At 44.6% G+C, this 14557-nt stretch overlaps 1 protein-coding gene across 1 annotated transcript in view; it reads right to left on the bottom strand.

Moving 5' to 3' along the window:
* Nucleotides 1-940: 940 nt before the first annotated feature.
* SP2 (Sp2 transcription factor) overlaps nucleotides 941-14557 on the bottom strand; it is a 58625-nt gene continuing 45008 nt past the window's right edge. Inside the window, exons 6-7 of the mRNA XM_069237517.1 lie at nucleotides 2831-3024; nucleotides 941-2155 (exon numbers count right to left, since the gene is read on the bottom strand). Of these exons, the coding sequence (XP_069093618.1) occupies nucleotides 2055-2155; nucleotides 2831-3024 (295 nt within the window). The 3' untranslated portion in view covers nucleotides 941-2054. The remainder of the gene's footprint in view (nucleotides 2156-2830; nucleotides 3025-14557) is intronic.

The raw sequence follows: 14557 nt of genomic DNA, 5'->3' as shown, positions 1-14557 counted from the left end.
TCTCTACGTAAACACATACCTAGTCTTCTGAAGTGGTGTAGCCCAGCACTACCACTACTGCAAACTTTGGCTTAGGTCTCTTGCAGTGGAAATTTGCCCCCGGGCTGGAAGCAGGCACTAAACTAGCCCAGATGACATGTATCATATTTATAGCTTTTAATAATTACTGTTGTACTAGTTGAGGAAAAAAATAAAATACTGAAAGGTTTTTTTCTTTTGTAATGTGACTGATTACTTGAAATTGTATTTCACTGTGGTATTTGTATAACAATTTCATAGAACTGACAAGGCCCACAGCTCTTTCTGGGACAATAATCTATTGCTTATATTGTGCCTCAAACCTCTGGCAAGGTCATGAAGGGTTCAGATTTTCACTGGGTTCCTAGGAGTCCTTTGGAGTGTATTTTTAAAGGGTGTCATTTTCAGTTTGGCCTATATGGTACATGCTGGTTTATGTGTAATGTTTACCGATCAAGTGGAAGCACAGTGTACCAAATGCTATTGTGCATAAGCAGAGGGAGTTGCGCCAAATCAAGGTACTTTATACGGTGGCCAGAATTATATGTATAGACCGTAACTCATGTGCATTAGTATTAGCAGGGGGCTGTAAGGGTAAGTAGAAACCACCCAGTAGTATCAACAACCCAACCGGATGGATGCAGTGTTAAAACGCCTAAGAAGTACAGTATTGAGGCTCCCAGGAGCAATGGTGGATTAACCATAATGCAGGCCTTGTTAATTCTCCAGACGTATTATTTGCTGTCCACCCAGGAGGCACTGTTAATCTACCAGAAAGTTTTATAAAGTGTCAATCCAAAAGCGAAATGACCATCCATTAAAGGCACTTTTAATCCACCAATTAAACAGAAATAGGGAAAGATACAGCCCTCACCTGCCTCAGACCACACTGATACTATGCAACCAAGAAATAAAATAGAAATAGCATTTTCTTTTTAATTTAAAAGTTCAAAAATACCAAGTAAAGTTGTTTTAAACACAGTGACACAATGGCGGATATAATCTAATTTACAGTATATACAACTTTTCATCTTTCCTTTTTTTAAATTGCAGATTAGAAATTACATTGTCTTTGAAATGGAATGGGCTTACGGAGCCAAACAGTGGCAACTCCACCCATCATCGCTTCATCTAAGGGAAAAATAACAAAATATAAACAATTAAATAAAAATAATATAGTATTTAAGTTCATTATTCAGCATAAAGCGTGTAAGGCAACTCTAATAAAGGTTGAGGGCAAGGGCAGCTGCTTCTCCCTTCCCACTATTTAAATATAAAAGAAGGAATGTGCTGGGAAATATTCCTGCTTGGAATAATAGTTGATCAAATGCTTCAGTGGTAGCAGGGGTTAGTGTGTGATGTATCCACATCCCTGTGATAGTGCAGAGTCCAGCTTCATTTTCCTTAGAACATCAATTGAATTTGCGCCTGTGCCACTGCCATGTGTGGAGACCACCGCACGAGACAGCTTCCTTGGGACTTATGACTGTGAGGCATTATCACTTCCAAATAGTGGTTACAGCGCAAAAATTTAGCCAAGGTGCTTTGTGTGAGGAAAAAACAGAGGAATGGCATTCTCTGGCAAACTAGCCACTACAGTGTATTGCAGGAGGGGTTTGAAAGATGTGGGAGAGAATCGCAGCCTGCCAAGCTCAGAAAATTAGAGCAATTGCGGAAAGTTGACAACATACTCAGCCTGTATATACAGCCCCCAAAGTGTGGAAAAGGTAACTGCAACATTCTGACTGGGAAGAACAATACCCAACACTGCAACTCTGAACTTGTGAGACAACTGAGCACAGAAATGAATCTCATGTGCAGTGGAGAACTGGAACGCTGGACCCAAACAGACATGTTGGTAGTAGAGGTAGAATTCTGAATGAATCCTCATGGGACATCTCGCTCATTCATAAGATGTAGTTTCATTCTGCCCTCTGCTGCAGTCCTGCACAGTCCTCTGGTCCACTCATACTTCTGCTAGAAAACACGGTCCTCCGCTGGAGTCTTGCTCACCTCTCAGACGCAAGCTTGCTCCTTCATAAACTCTTGCTGATCAGATGTGTTTTATAATGCTTTGTTAGATGATCACTCCTCATAAAGCGCTTCTGGCATTGGGAACATTCAAATCGCTTATCACCTGTTAAGGAAAATAACTGTTAAATGTTTCTGCCACTTGTTCTCAACAGACCAGCTCTACCTCTCCCAAACAATGAGAAAAATAAGACAATAAAACTATCAAAGCTTCACTAAAGTAATTTCTGACGTCAAACTTGCTATGGCCTCCAAAATATAGTCAAGTGAGCCTTACTCATGAAAGGTAAAGCATATAGGACCTGATTTGGACCCTGGCGGAGGGGTTGCTCCGTCACAAACGTGACAGATATCCCATCTGCTGTATTACGATCCCCATAAGCTATAATGGGAGCGTTATACAGTGGACGGGATATCCCCCCTCCGCCAGGATCTAGATCAGGCTTGTACTCAAACACCATAACACATACTGTGTGGTCATACAGACAGTCATTCACCTCAAATGCAGGACCGCCCCCACCCTTCAGCCCCCAGATGCTCTACCATATATCATTTTATTCAATTCTGTTACCTACCTCTTTCGTTCTAGGGGAACAGTGTCTAAAATATATTAGTTATAGTGTTTCACTCTTTCTGCAAACTCAGTGACAAATCTTGTGGGTTAAACTCTCATGTAACAGACCCAGTGATAGGAGGGCAGCAGAAACCAAGCATGGACTGGACCTCTACTACAAGGATTTATACGACAAAGTGAAACTGAGTGGATATCTGTAAAACAAACCTGTGTGTGTACGGGCGTGCCGCTGCAGCTCGTCACTGCGTGTGAACCTCTTCCCACACACCACCCAGTTACAGACAAAGGGACGCTCGCCAGTATGTAAGCGTACATGTGCCCGCAGCAACGAAGTCTTTCGGAACGTCTTGCCGCAATCTGAGATATGACAAACGTGTCTCTTCTTTCCTTGGTCATGCGATCTGAGACAACAAAGCATACAGGTTATGTTATCATGTTAACTGTGACTGGAAACTTGAAATTATTTGCTGGCCCAGTGACATATTGTAGACAAAAACAACTAATGCTACAGGTAACCAACATTTAATTAACTCTCCAGATCCACTCCAGGTCTGTGTCACCTAGATTTAAAGACTCCTACTACTTTCTGACAAATAGATAACTAGAACTCTCCACAACCTGGAAAAGTAAATGGCAAACAGACTCCTAACCAGAATCACTGTCCGAGAAAGCATGAAATAAAAAAACATAATAGCAGAGGTATTCTTCCTGCCACTACAGTTAAAAAGACGACTGTGAAAATGCAAACATACGTAAGAATAAATACAGGCTTTCCTTCCACAATTTTTAATTTTGAAAATCTGATTAGGTGGTTCTCTATAATGGATATTTTCATTACGTTCACAGACACTGAACACTTTCCCGTGTGCTTGATCCTGAAGCACTTTTACAACCAGGAGAAAACAAATCTACAAATAAAGGCCACATTTTTTAATTCCTTTTCCTTATTTTATATATAATGCATTGGAAATACATTAAATACTTCTAAAGAGTAGGAAATTACAATTCTTTTAAAAATACATAAAGCAGGGTTTCTTCTTAAATTACTTCTAATTTTCACTTTAAAAAAAAAAATGAACCAAGGTAATCCACAAACCTAATTTTCAGCACAGTGAAAGTAAGTCCCTCAGTAAACAATTCTACCTTCCTTCTTGTGATTCCAATGAAAAGTAGTAGGATTACTGATGGTTTGATAAAAATTAACCTGATTTTCTATCAATGGATCTTCAGTATTACATTCCTATATGCTGCATAGAAAAACAACAAAACCTTATCCATTTCCAAAGGAAGCGAGGAAGTCATAAGTAATGGAAACCAAATACACTTATGACCAGGGCAACTTGAATAAATGTTAAAAGACTACGAGTCACTTTGGTTTCAACATTTTAAGCAAGAGTGTGGAAACGAATACACTAGGTGCTCAAAGAATTGAGCTTTCAATCAACTCTTTCCCAGGCACTGCAACAAAAGAACCTTTTTAAAGGCGGTTTAGAAAAACTGTGGCTTTGAATGTTTGAGAAAGACAATGGGGGTCATTCTGACCCTGGCGGTAAATACCGCCAGGGCGGAGGTTGGCGGTAGCACCGCCAACAGGCTGGCGGTGCTCCGCCGGGCATTCTGACCGCGGCGGTACAGCCGCGGCCAGAAGCGGAAAGCCGGCGGTGTACCGCCGACTTTCCGCTGCCCATGGGAATCCGCCATGGTGGCGCAGCATGGGGATTCTGACACCCCATACCGCCATCCCGTTCCTGGCGGTTCGCCCGCCAGGAACAGGATGGCGGTATGGGGTGTCGAGGGGCCCCTGGGGGCCCCACAAAGATTTTCACTGTCTGCTGTGCAGACAGTGAAAATCGCGACAGGTGCCACTGCACCCGTCGCACCCCTTCAACTCCGCCGGCTCTATTCTGAGCCGGCTTCCTTGTTGACGGGGCTTTCCCGCTGGGCCGGCCGGCGGTCTTCTGCCGGTCGCCCGCCCGCCCCGCGGGAAAGCCAGAATGACCGCCGCGGTCTTTCGGCGGGAACCGCTTGGCGGGCGGCGACCGCCGACCGCCGCGGTCAGAATCACCCCCAATGTTCTGTCTCGATCAATAGCTACACTAATCCTTCATTGGCAAGTGTCAAACTTGTTAGGTGCTGTCAAACATGTTCAAAGGGATCTGTAGCTTATTAACGCTTCCTCGCACACATTTATTCTTTTGTCAAACAGCTAACAGACGGTGGGTTAAGATAAGACAGAAAAGATACCGCCTGGCACACTTTGAGAAATAACTTAAAATGACACCAGAATATCAGCATTGTTTTAATCATTGAGGAAATCTGAGTAACAAGAATTAAGACTTGAAATGCTAACAACTCTGCTGCCCAAAGGGAAGTACACCAAGAAGATAACTCTCACATCTGATATACTTCAGCAGTTCTGAGAGTTATTGTTCTTGATGTACATGTCTCCTTCTGAACAGACAACCATCAGGGTGGAAACAACTACACTCAAGTGTGTGGTGTACATAAAATCCAACCCAAAAAAGTCAAAATGTACCTCATAATTCATGGATGTATACACATGTTCTGCCAACAGCCCACTCTAACTCTAATAGCAATAGACCTGAAAGTCAAATTTATCAAGACATAATGTAAAAGAGCATGCCCTCAGAACTTGAAAGGCACTATAAAATACCAGTTACCCCAAATCTCTTATTATGTACACAGGAATGACGCTGAAAGAAGTTACCATTCTCTCTCCAATGAATATCGGAAATTAAGAAAGAAACAGGAGTTAGGAAGCAGTGTAGACTACTTTGGAAACTAAAACCCTACTTGCGGGGACAGAAAAATCCCCTGCATGGTTGAAGACATGCACCCCTGCCCTGGGTGCCCCAGCTGCAAGGTATCTGGATCCTGGTTTTTGGTCATAGGCAAACACCTGTCTCACAGGTTGTGGGAATGCCTGTCTCACAGGTTACGGTCTTGCTCAGAGCATAAGTGGTGCCCAAAGCGCTACCCTTGTAAGTGGTAAAGGGCTACTACCCTTACTAGAAGTTAAATGGCATGACCGTAGTGGTGACAGCATACCATGTTTTAGTAATGATCTGTAGTGTGGACAGCTGTTTTACCTATGTCACTGGATTAGGGCCTACCACCCCACACATGTAATAAAGTTCTGCTGCTGTGTGCTTAACTCATCCCTGGCCTCCATGGTGGTAGCATGCAACGTTCATGTGTGCATGCTGTGATGTAGGAGTGTCTGTGAGTGGTACAACAAATGGAGGCCTATGGGTCCCATTATTGGATGTCACAGGTCTTAAGGAAGGCATGTTGAGGCAGAAGAGCCCCCCCAGATATATTTGTGGATCGCTACATTCCAGAGAGCTGGGTGGGACACCCAGTAAAGGAAGGGAAAGCCAGACCCTCCTGTGCACTTCAAAAGGAATCTTTAATTCTGAAAAGGCCACTGGTGAGTGGGTCTTGGGCACATCTCAGGAAATGGGTGTGACTGACAAGAGCATTACAAACACCTAGACCAGGGGCCTTTATAACCACTGGCTAGGCTATGAGGCTAGAGATTCAGGTGCGATCTACAACCACTCCAATGGCCTGTGTTATGGGGCCATCTGGGTTGCAGTCGCTCCTGCTGTGACTGACTGCATCCTGGGCAAAGGATAGAACAGAGGAGTGGGCACTTCAAAGGAGGCACCCCCTGCTACATGAACTTCAAATCAAGAGACACTAAATCACATCTGTGTATGGAAATTGGTTATTAAAATCTCCCAAACTGTCAAATGTCTAGCAGCCAGCATGGGCTGTACTTCCACGTGGAGGAGCTCAGCAAGAGTTCTGGATGTGGATCTAGATTTGCCAGCCTTCTATTTGGGTGAGAGGACATCGCCTAAGGAAATCAAGATGAACTTCCTCGAGCAGCAGCGCCTGTCTGCCGCGAACAGAGGGCCCTGAGAAGGAGAGGAGAGTGCCTGCAGGGAATGAGGTTCAAGTGAGGACCCTGGAGAGTGCATCCCAGCAGTGAGGTGTGAGAAAGCAGCTGTTGCATCAATTTGGCTGTTGCCCGTGTTCAGGCTGAAGTTGGCTAACCTCAATGCCAGGCGAGGCTGCCATGAAATGCTACTTTTACACCTTTTGGGCCGTTGCTTGTGCGCAGACCAAAGTCAGCAACTCCATATGCCAGAGGGGCCTGCCCTGAAGTGATTTGCATCCACACCGATCAGGCGTTGCCCATGTGCAGACTAAAGACGGTGACCCTCTATGCCAGAAGGACCACAGTGAAGAACACAGGCCATTGCACCTCGTACACCTCATGGCAAGAGGGAGGGCTGTCACAGCACACAGTGTGTGACCACGAAGATGCAACGGGGTCTGACCCGTGTGCATGGAAACCAGACTTAAGAATCAGAAGCAGAGTGACTGTCCTCGACCTGCCAGTGGGATTAGAAGGCCTTACAGCATCCATCATCTGAGGGATCATCGCGGAAAACCAAGCCACCGTGCTTGCAGCCATGAGCCTGCCAGTCATCACTGGCATCTGCTTCCGCCCACTGTGACGCTGGTGTGCTAAACACTCCCGGGGTCATCCATATCGCAAAACCTGCAGGAGTGAAAAAGACTGACTGTCAGGCCAGAGAACCCAGGGGGGACTTGCTCTGTCTCCTTGCACTACAACGCTGGAACATTTTTGAATTCTAAAAAGTTGTAATGGGGCTTCTAAGACTCTGACTTGTAGCAGGGCCTACACTGGATGTTACCTATTGTAAATGTCAAATAACTACTACTAGCAGAGGGGAAAGTAGGGCGCCAGTCTGCTTTAGGAGGGCTGTATATATTGCCTGTGTATGTTGTATTTCACTTTGTTTTTGTATATAAAACAATTTTTTTCATAAAAAGTAAGTAACTAATGGGACATTCATTTACTGGATTTAATGCATGTATTCTGAGTCTTCCGCTTGTGTTCACCTTGCACCTACTTCCCCTGAGAAGCCTTGGGCTGCCTGATATCTGGTCATGGATAAACAAAAATGATGTGTATGAACCAGGACATAGGCCTGTCTCACAGACTGATATTGCTGAGACCGGGAGGGGTGCCTGAAGCTCTACCCTCATAAGTGTGAACCAGAAGTTAAAAAGCACGAGTGCGTTGGTGACAGCATGTCTTGTTTTTGTAATGAAGCTAAGTAGCATGAACAGGCCTTTTTTCCTGTGTCCATGTAAAGTACCAGAACTCTGTGCTTAACTCAACCTTGGGCTCCACGGTGTTAGTATGCAGCACTGTGCCGTGTGTGTGTGTGGTGTGGTGAATGTGTCCCTATGAGTGGTACAATGTATAGAGGCATATGGGTCCCATATTGGAAGCCCAGGTACTTGATGAAGGCATGTGGAGGTGGAAGAGTCCCCCAGACAGATTTGTGGATTGCTACATTCCTGAGAGCTGGGTGGGACACCCACTAGAGGAAGGGGCAGTCAGGCGTCAAAAGTGCTCTTTGATTCTGGAAAGGTCACTGTGGCCTGGACACATCTCAGGAGGGAGATTGGACTGATAAGGGAATCATACAACGTAGGACTGGGGAGTTTTGTAACCTTTTGTTAGGCATATATAAGTGAGGCTGACATTCAAGTGTGGTCCATGATTACACAAAGCCTATATTGTGGGGATATCGGGGTTGGAATTGCTCCTGCTGTTACTGACTGCTTCCTGGGCAAAGGACAGGAAAAAGATGTGGCCATTTTAAAGTTGGCACTCCATCGTAACAAACTTCAAAGCATGAGGCGTTAAATCACATCCATGTCTGGAAATAGATTATAGAAAGGAGAGTTTGAATCTTCAAAATCGTCAACCATCAAGCAGCCAGCCTGGGCTGTACCTTGACGAGGAGCAGCTCAGCAAGAGCTCTGTCTTGTGTAATCAGGACTGGGGATCAAGGTTTTATAGCTTGATAAGGGAGACATCACCTAGGGAAAGAACTACCACCTGGACCCTGAGAACCAGCACCTTCCTGCCTGTCGAGACCGGGGGACCCTCTAAAGAAGAGAGCGCCAGGTGGGAGAGAGGTCCTGACGAGTGGATTTTCACAACAAGGTGTGAGAAGGAGGCAGCAGCACTGATCAGGCTGTATGCCAGAGAGGGCCGTCATGAAGAAAGCTACTGTTGCACCAATTGGGCACCACGAAGAAAGTGTCCGCAAGATTCATTGCTGCACCAATCCAGCTGTTCCCTGTGAGTAGGCTAAAGTCGGCTACCCCATAGGATAGAAAAGGCTGGTGTTAAGAGCAAGGACAGTCGCCCTGGCGCTCCGTATGCCAAGATGGAGGCCCATCCCATGTACAGCTTGTAAACTCTGATCCATGCGCCCAAAGCCCCAAATAAAGCGTCAAAAGCTGGGTGACTGACCTCAACTTGCCAGTGGGATCATTGGATTTTACTGCATCATCCAAGGAAATGCTAAGGATGACAAGCCACTTTTCCTGAAGCGAAAAGAATACCAATCATCATGGGCCTGTGCTCCAGTCCATCCCAGCGTCTCTGGGGACTTCCGTATCGCAATAAAAGCAGGAGCGAGTGAGACTGTTTGCAGTGCCAGACAGCCCAGGGGTTCAACCACAAAGCGCTACTGCATTGCAACACTGACTTCTAAAATGTTGCAGTGGGGCTTCAAAGACTCTGATATGAAGAAGGGCAAAACTACTTATAGTGCAGAGGGAAGTTGGACTTAGGGCTCTGCCTGGAAACCGCTGGTATAACTGTCTTAGAAGCGCTATGTATTTTGCATGAGTATGTCGTATTTCACTTTTTGTTCTTATATACTTTTTTCATAAAAGCAATTATCTGGACCGATGTACTGCCATTTGATAAAGTTTGTTTTGACCAATGACTTTGTGTTTCACCACTGCGCATATTAGTTGCTCAATGTTCACCAGTAGCACATGGTATGTTTTGTTCAGTTGAGCCGCCTATGGGCTTTGACATGGCATTAGCCATTACTTTCTGTATTCAGTTTAGCCGCCTATGGGCTTTGACATTGCATTAGTCATTACATTCTGTATTCTGCCTATTGGCTTTGACATGGCATTAGCCATTACTTTCAGTTTAGCCGCCTATGGGCTTTGACATTGCATTAGCCATTACATTCTGTATTCTGCCTATTGGCTTTGACATGCTGTATCCAGTCTAGCCGCCTATTGGCTTTGACATTGCATTCCTATTGGCTTTGACATGATGTATTCAGATATTCTGCCTATGGGCTTTGACATGATATTATATATTGCATTTTGTATTCAGCTTAACTGCCTATTGGCTTTGACATGATATTCAGCTCCGCTGCCTATTGGCTTTTACATGATATTATACATTGCATTTTATATTCAGCTCAGCTGCCTATTGGCTTTGACATGATATTATACATTGCATTTTGTATTCAGCTCAGCTGCCTATGGGCTTTGACATGATATAAGACATTGCATTTTGTATTCAGCTTAGATGCTTATTGGCTTTGACATGACACTAGACATTGCATTTGATATCTAGGTTAGCTGCCCATTGCCTTTAACGTGGAGTTAGACATTGCAGTTGAGAATCCAAGCTGTATTTTTCCAAGCTGTGTTTTTGCACAAGATGAACCAAGATGTTTTTCTCACAGTAGACTAGACATGATAAGAGAGAGTACATGGGTGTTGTTTTTTCTTAGCTTGAGCTTGGGAACAGGAGTAGTCTTGGAGACCTGGCCAGTCTCCAAAAGGCTTGCTCAGTTTCCCAGGTCTGAGAGGAGGGGGCACACCTTTGTAACGAAGGTAACAGGCTGCAGAGGGTCAGATTCGAATCTGCCGGACCTCGTGCTGGAGCTTGGCGCCAGCTGCCAGCAATCCCGTGTGGGTAGATGAATCTCTCTTTCTCGCGGCTGACAGGGGTCCTCAGCTTGCAGACCTTAGAAAGATGAAGCTGTGAATAGTTCCCACACGGTGAAGTATTTGTTTTGCTTTGCATTCAATATCTTATAAATATAACCTGCTGTGTATATTGCAAACTGATATATTTTGTTTGATTAACGCGGACTTGAAAGCTACTAATTCGTCATTCAGAAAAATTGTGGTTGGGGAAGAATTAACAACAATAAAAGTCTTCTTTGACCTCAGAAGTGCATTTCTAGTGGTTTATGTATGTGCTTAGAAACTAGATAAGAGGAAAGCACTACAACCGATATGGAGTTGCTGAATGTATTTTGAGTCTTGAACCTTGTTCATCTAGCACCTACCTTCCCCACAGAAGCCTTGGACCGCTTGACCCATGCTATCACCAAGTGTTGATGGGGTTCCTTGACCTAGTTGCTCAAAACCCATGGTAGGTTAGGCTCAGTGACATCAGGAGTAAAAGGCCTCAACCACCACTGTTGGAACCAGTTGCCTTGCTTGTCCAGTGGCCCTCTGAAAGATTTTCTGACACTACGTTTGATGTTTTAACATGAAAACTGACAGTCCTAGGACCACTGAGCCCAAAGATTAGCAATAAAGTCTCTTCACTTACGGTACTTGGATTCCATAACGTAGAGGCTGAAATCTTAACAGAAATTGTATGCGCCAAGGACACCAGAACAGTTCGTGAATCACTATATTTCACATTCTTCAATTACTTTTCATGAGGAGCAGTAGAAAGTATCAGTCTGTTTAGAGACTGGAAGGCATCAGCAGAGACACTTGAAAAAAGTACTGTCAAAGTCAATAGCTATTGTAATTAAATGACGTTACCCAGTGCTTAGTTTGTCAAAGAAAGTGTGTCGAAAGCTCTGCTCAGAAGTCTGGTATCTGGCCGATTAAATGTCAGTGCACGGAAAACCAAGGCTGGTAGTCTTAAACCTAGACATTCATTGCCCCTTTATTTCACTCTTGCAGGTTCCTGCTTTCCCACTTTGTGACGGTTTTTCAGTCTTTCTCTTCCTGCGTCTTTCCAATGTGTCTGTTTCCCAGTCTTGCCCTGGGTAAATATCTTGATGCAGAAAAATATGTACCTGTTCCCAAAGATAAGCTCTGGTGGCCCCACCAGCTCAAATTAAGCACTGGCGTTACCTATCTGGCTTTGCCAATGTTTTTGCTGATGCTGCTCCTCATCAGCAAAAAGATAATAATGCAACTATTGAAAACAGGAGTGAGACACCCGAGAGGGAAGCAGCAGCACAGAGTGCTTGCAGTTCAATGCAAGCACTGAAGTGGAGGTGGAGGGAAACCAGTCCTGGGTTGCTTGTGTTTCGATCCAGAGACTACTTGGCTTGGCACTTCAGACTGGACAGTTCCCACCGGAGCAGGGTCAAGACTGATTTGCATATAGCTGTGTCCAAACTGAGGTTGCATGGTGGGCAAAATAACGATGGCTTGGGATGAGGTCTGAGTAATTATCAGTAGCGGAGATTAATTCAAAGGTTCCATCCATCACTTTTTGTATATTTAAGCATGTCGCCCTAAGTGGGAAAGGTATGACCAGACGCGGGGCCCGTGTACACTGTGTCACTGGAACCAGGTTATACCCCAGCTGATGAGCCCAAACGGGAAAAGAAAAAAAAAAAAAAGCAGTCCTTGGTTGCTTGTGTTCCAATTCAGGGAGGAACTAGCTTGGCAGTTTGGGTTGGACAGTTACCACTGGAGCAGTGTCAAGAATGATTGCATATGGCTTGTCCAAACTGATGTGTTATGGTGTGCAAAATATCAATGGTTTGGAATAAGGCCATGAGTGATTATCAGTGGCTGAGATTATTCAAGCAGTCCATCCATCAATTTTAGCATACTTTAGAAGTATACACTAATAGGTGAGAAACGAATAATCTACTAGGCTGACCCAAGACTTCATTGACAGTATCCTGCCAATGTCTGCGAGAAGCTGTTGAAGACACCCAATGACTGAAAGGGGTGTCCCCAAAGTCTGTATGACGGCTTAATTGTCAAATCCCAGACATAATGAAGCGCAATGATGAATATGCCTACAAGTGCCATCTTGCATGCATCATGACACTCCGGCGCCTCGAGTATAAAGATGTATACAGTGTCTTGATGCAACAGCAATTTTTTTTTCTTTTAATGTACTGTCACAAAAAAAGAGCAGCGCAGCTACTAATTGTACCTGCTTTCTCTCAAATCCGTTTCAACTTTGCTGCTTGCAGGAGGCATTGTGACAACACAACTCAACTGTACAAGTTATTACAATTCCGCAGCAATGTCGTTATACTGCAGGTGAATAGAGAGACATCACAGCTCGACTAAACTAAGGAAATTAGAGAAGTATTGTTACTATTACCCAATAAATGGTGCTCATGTTACAAATTTCAGAAGGATGCAAGGCTGAGTCTGCGTGGATGGAACTAAATTCAGGACCTTCATAACAACCCAGTTTGTCAGAAGGGAGCGTCAAGCTCACTGGGCCATTACCGTGGCTTAGCTGGCAACCTCTTTTGTTTTAAATGGCTAGCATGTCATTTCTTTGGGAGTTCATGCAGTTTATATTTTAATTGACGGAAAACAGTTCATGTACATTCTGCATAGTTGAACAATAAAAATGTAAATGACATGCTAATTTAAACAAATAAGAAAGTCATGTATGGCTGGAATCTTTCAGTGCTGCATATGACCATGAAGTTCCAACCGGCATCATCTAACACACATCAGTGGTGGGAACTTCAATTACAAAAACAAACATGCTGCCAAACTGAACATTTAGGGTACATCCTTAACATATAATTGGGACACTGGCGTGGGCTGCAATATACTAACTGTGACCGGGTGGCCACACAGTGAAGCATGAATTTGAAAATATATTGAAAGACAAATTCAAAATACACAAATGCCCAATTTATTTTGCTTTTATAATCAATGACGTATTCATTGGTGTTTGTAATTTTATTAACTGTAAGAAGCAAGAGGACTTGCACGTTTATTGCATGAAAGTTGAGGGTTTATTGTACTGACAGGAAAAATGCACTTCGTACTTCAATTGGCAGCACTCTGAGGCCCGTTATACACATCATCGACGACGTAGGCCCTCAAAGAAGCAGACTGGCTTCACCATGATGTTTTATGGACACCAATCCCAACGTGTGGTCCATAAAACTTCACGGTAAAGAGTCGCATGGAAACATTCAGGATGTGTGAATGTGCATGCCTGAAAAATTCCACTCCAGTCAACATTGCTACTGAGCTGCAGCAGTATTCAGAAATGATAAAAACAAGACGTGTTGTGCTTAGGGTCGGTGGTCATTTTGGCCCCTGTATAGTCTATCGCCCCTAGATAAGAGCCTCTCACAGCTGGTCAACTCTGCCGACTGGCCACAAATTATCTGCATTACAGGTGTGCGGAGATCACACCGCAGAGACTGTTCTCCCAGCAGTGTTCAGGGTGCAGTGAACGCATAGTTTGCAGGTTGAGTACCAGCTTGTGACTATTAATGAAGACGTGCAAGCCTCATCTGTTCTGCAGAAGGGGCTGCGCAGCCCACCTACGTGGTCTCATGGTCTGCAAGGCTTGTCGCTGCTCAGCGAGCAAACATGTCTAGTGGAGCCTTGAGCATGGACTGGGCCTTGGTGGGCCTGAAGATTCCCCCCTGCAGAGGTCGCAGGTTTGAGCACACACAAGAAGTTGGGTACAAGTAAATGGTGAAATGGCAACAATGAGGGCACACTGCCTACACCTTCTCCAGGGCTGAAAACGGCTGACGAAGGCGCGAATCTTAAAGTGTCAAAAGAAGCGGTGGTACGAAGTTCAAATGAGGCGCACAAAGCACCAACCAACAGGAGTCAATGGTGCCAAGCGAAGGGGCCAATCAGCCTCTGACAAAGGTGAATTTAAGGGGCATGGGCACATTACCGGGCATTCTTAAACAGGTGGCATGGCGTTATCATCAGTGGCAGAGGAAAGATCCGTGGAGGAGAGGAATGGCGGAGGAGTGGTTAAGAAGAGAG

The sequence above is a fragment of the Pleurodeles waltl genome, chromosome 6 (assembly GCF_031143425.1).
Source record: "Pleurodeles waltl isolate 20211129_DDA chromosome 6, aPleWal1.hap1.20221129, whole genome shotgun sequence".
Lineage (NCBI taxonomy): Eukaryota > Metazoa > Chordata > Amphibia > Caudata > Salamandridae > Pleurodeles > Pleurodeles waltl.
Note: the sequence above shows the minus strand (reverse complement) of the source record. Positions and strands in the feature narration are given on the sequence as shown.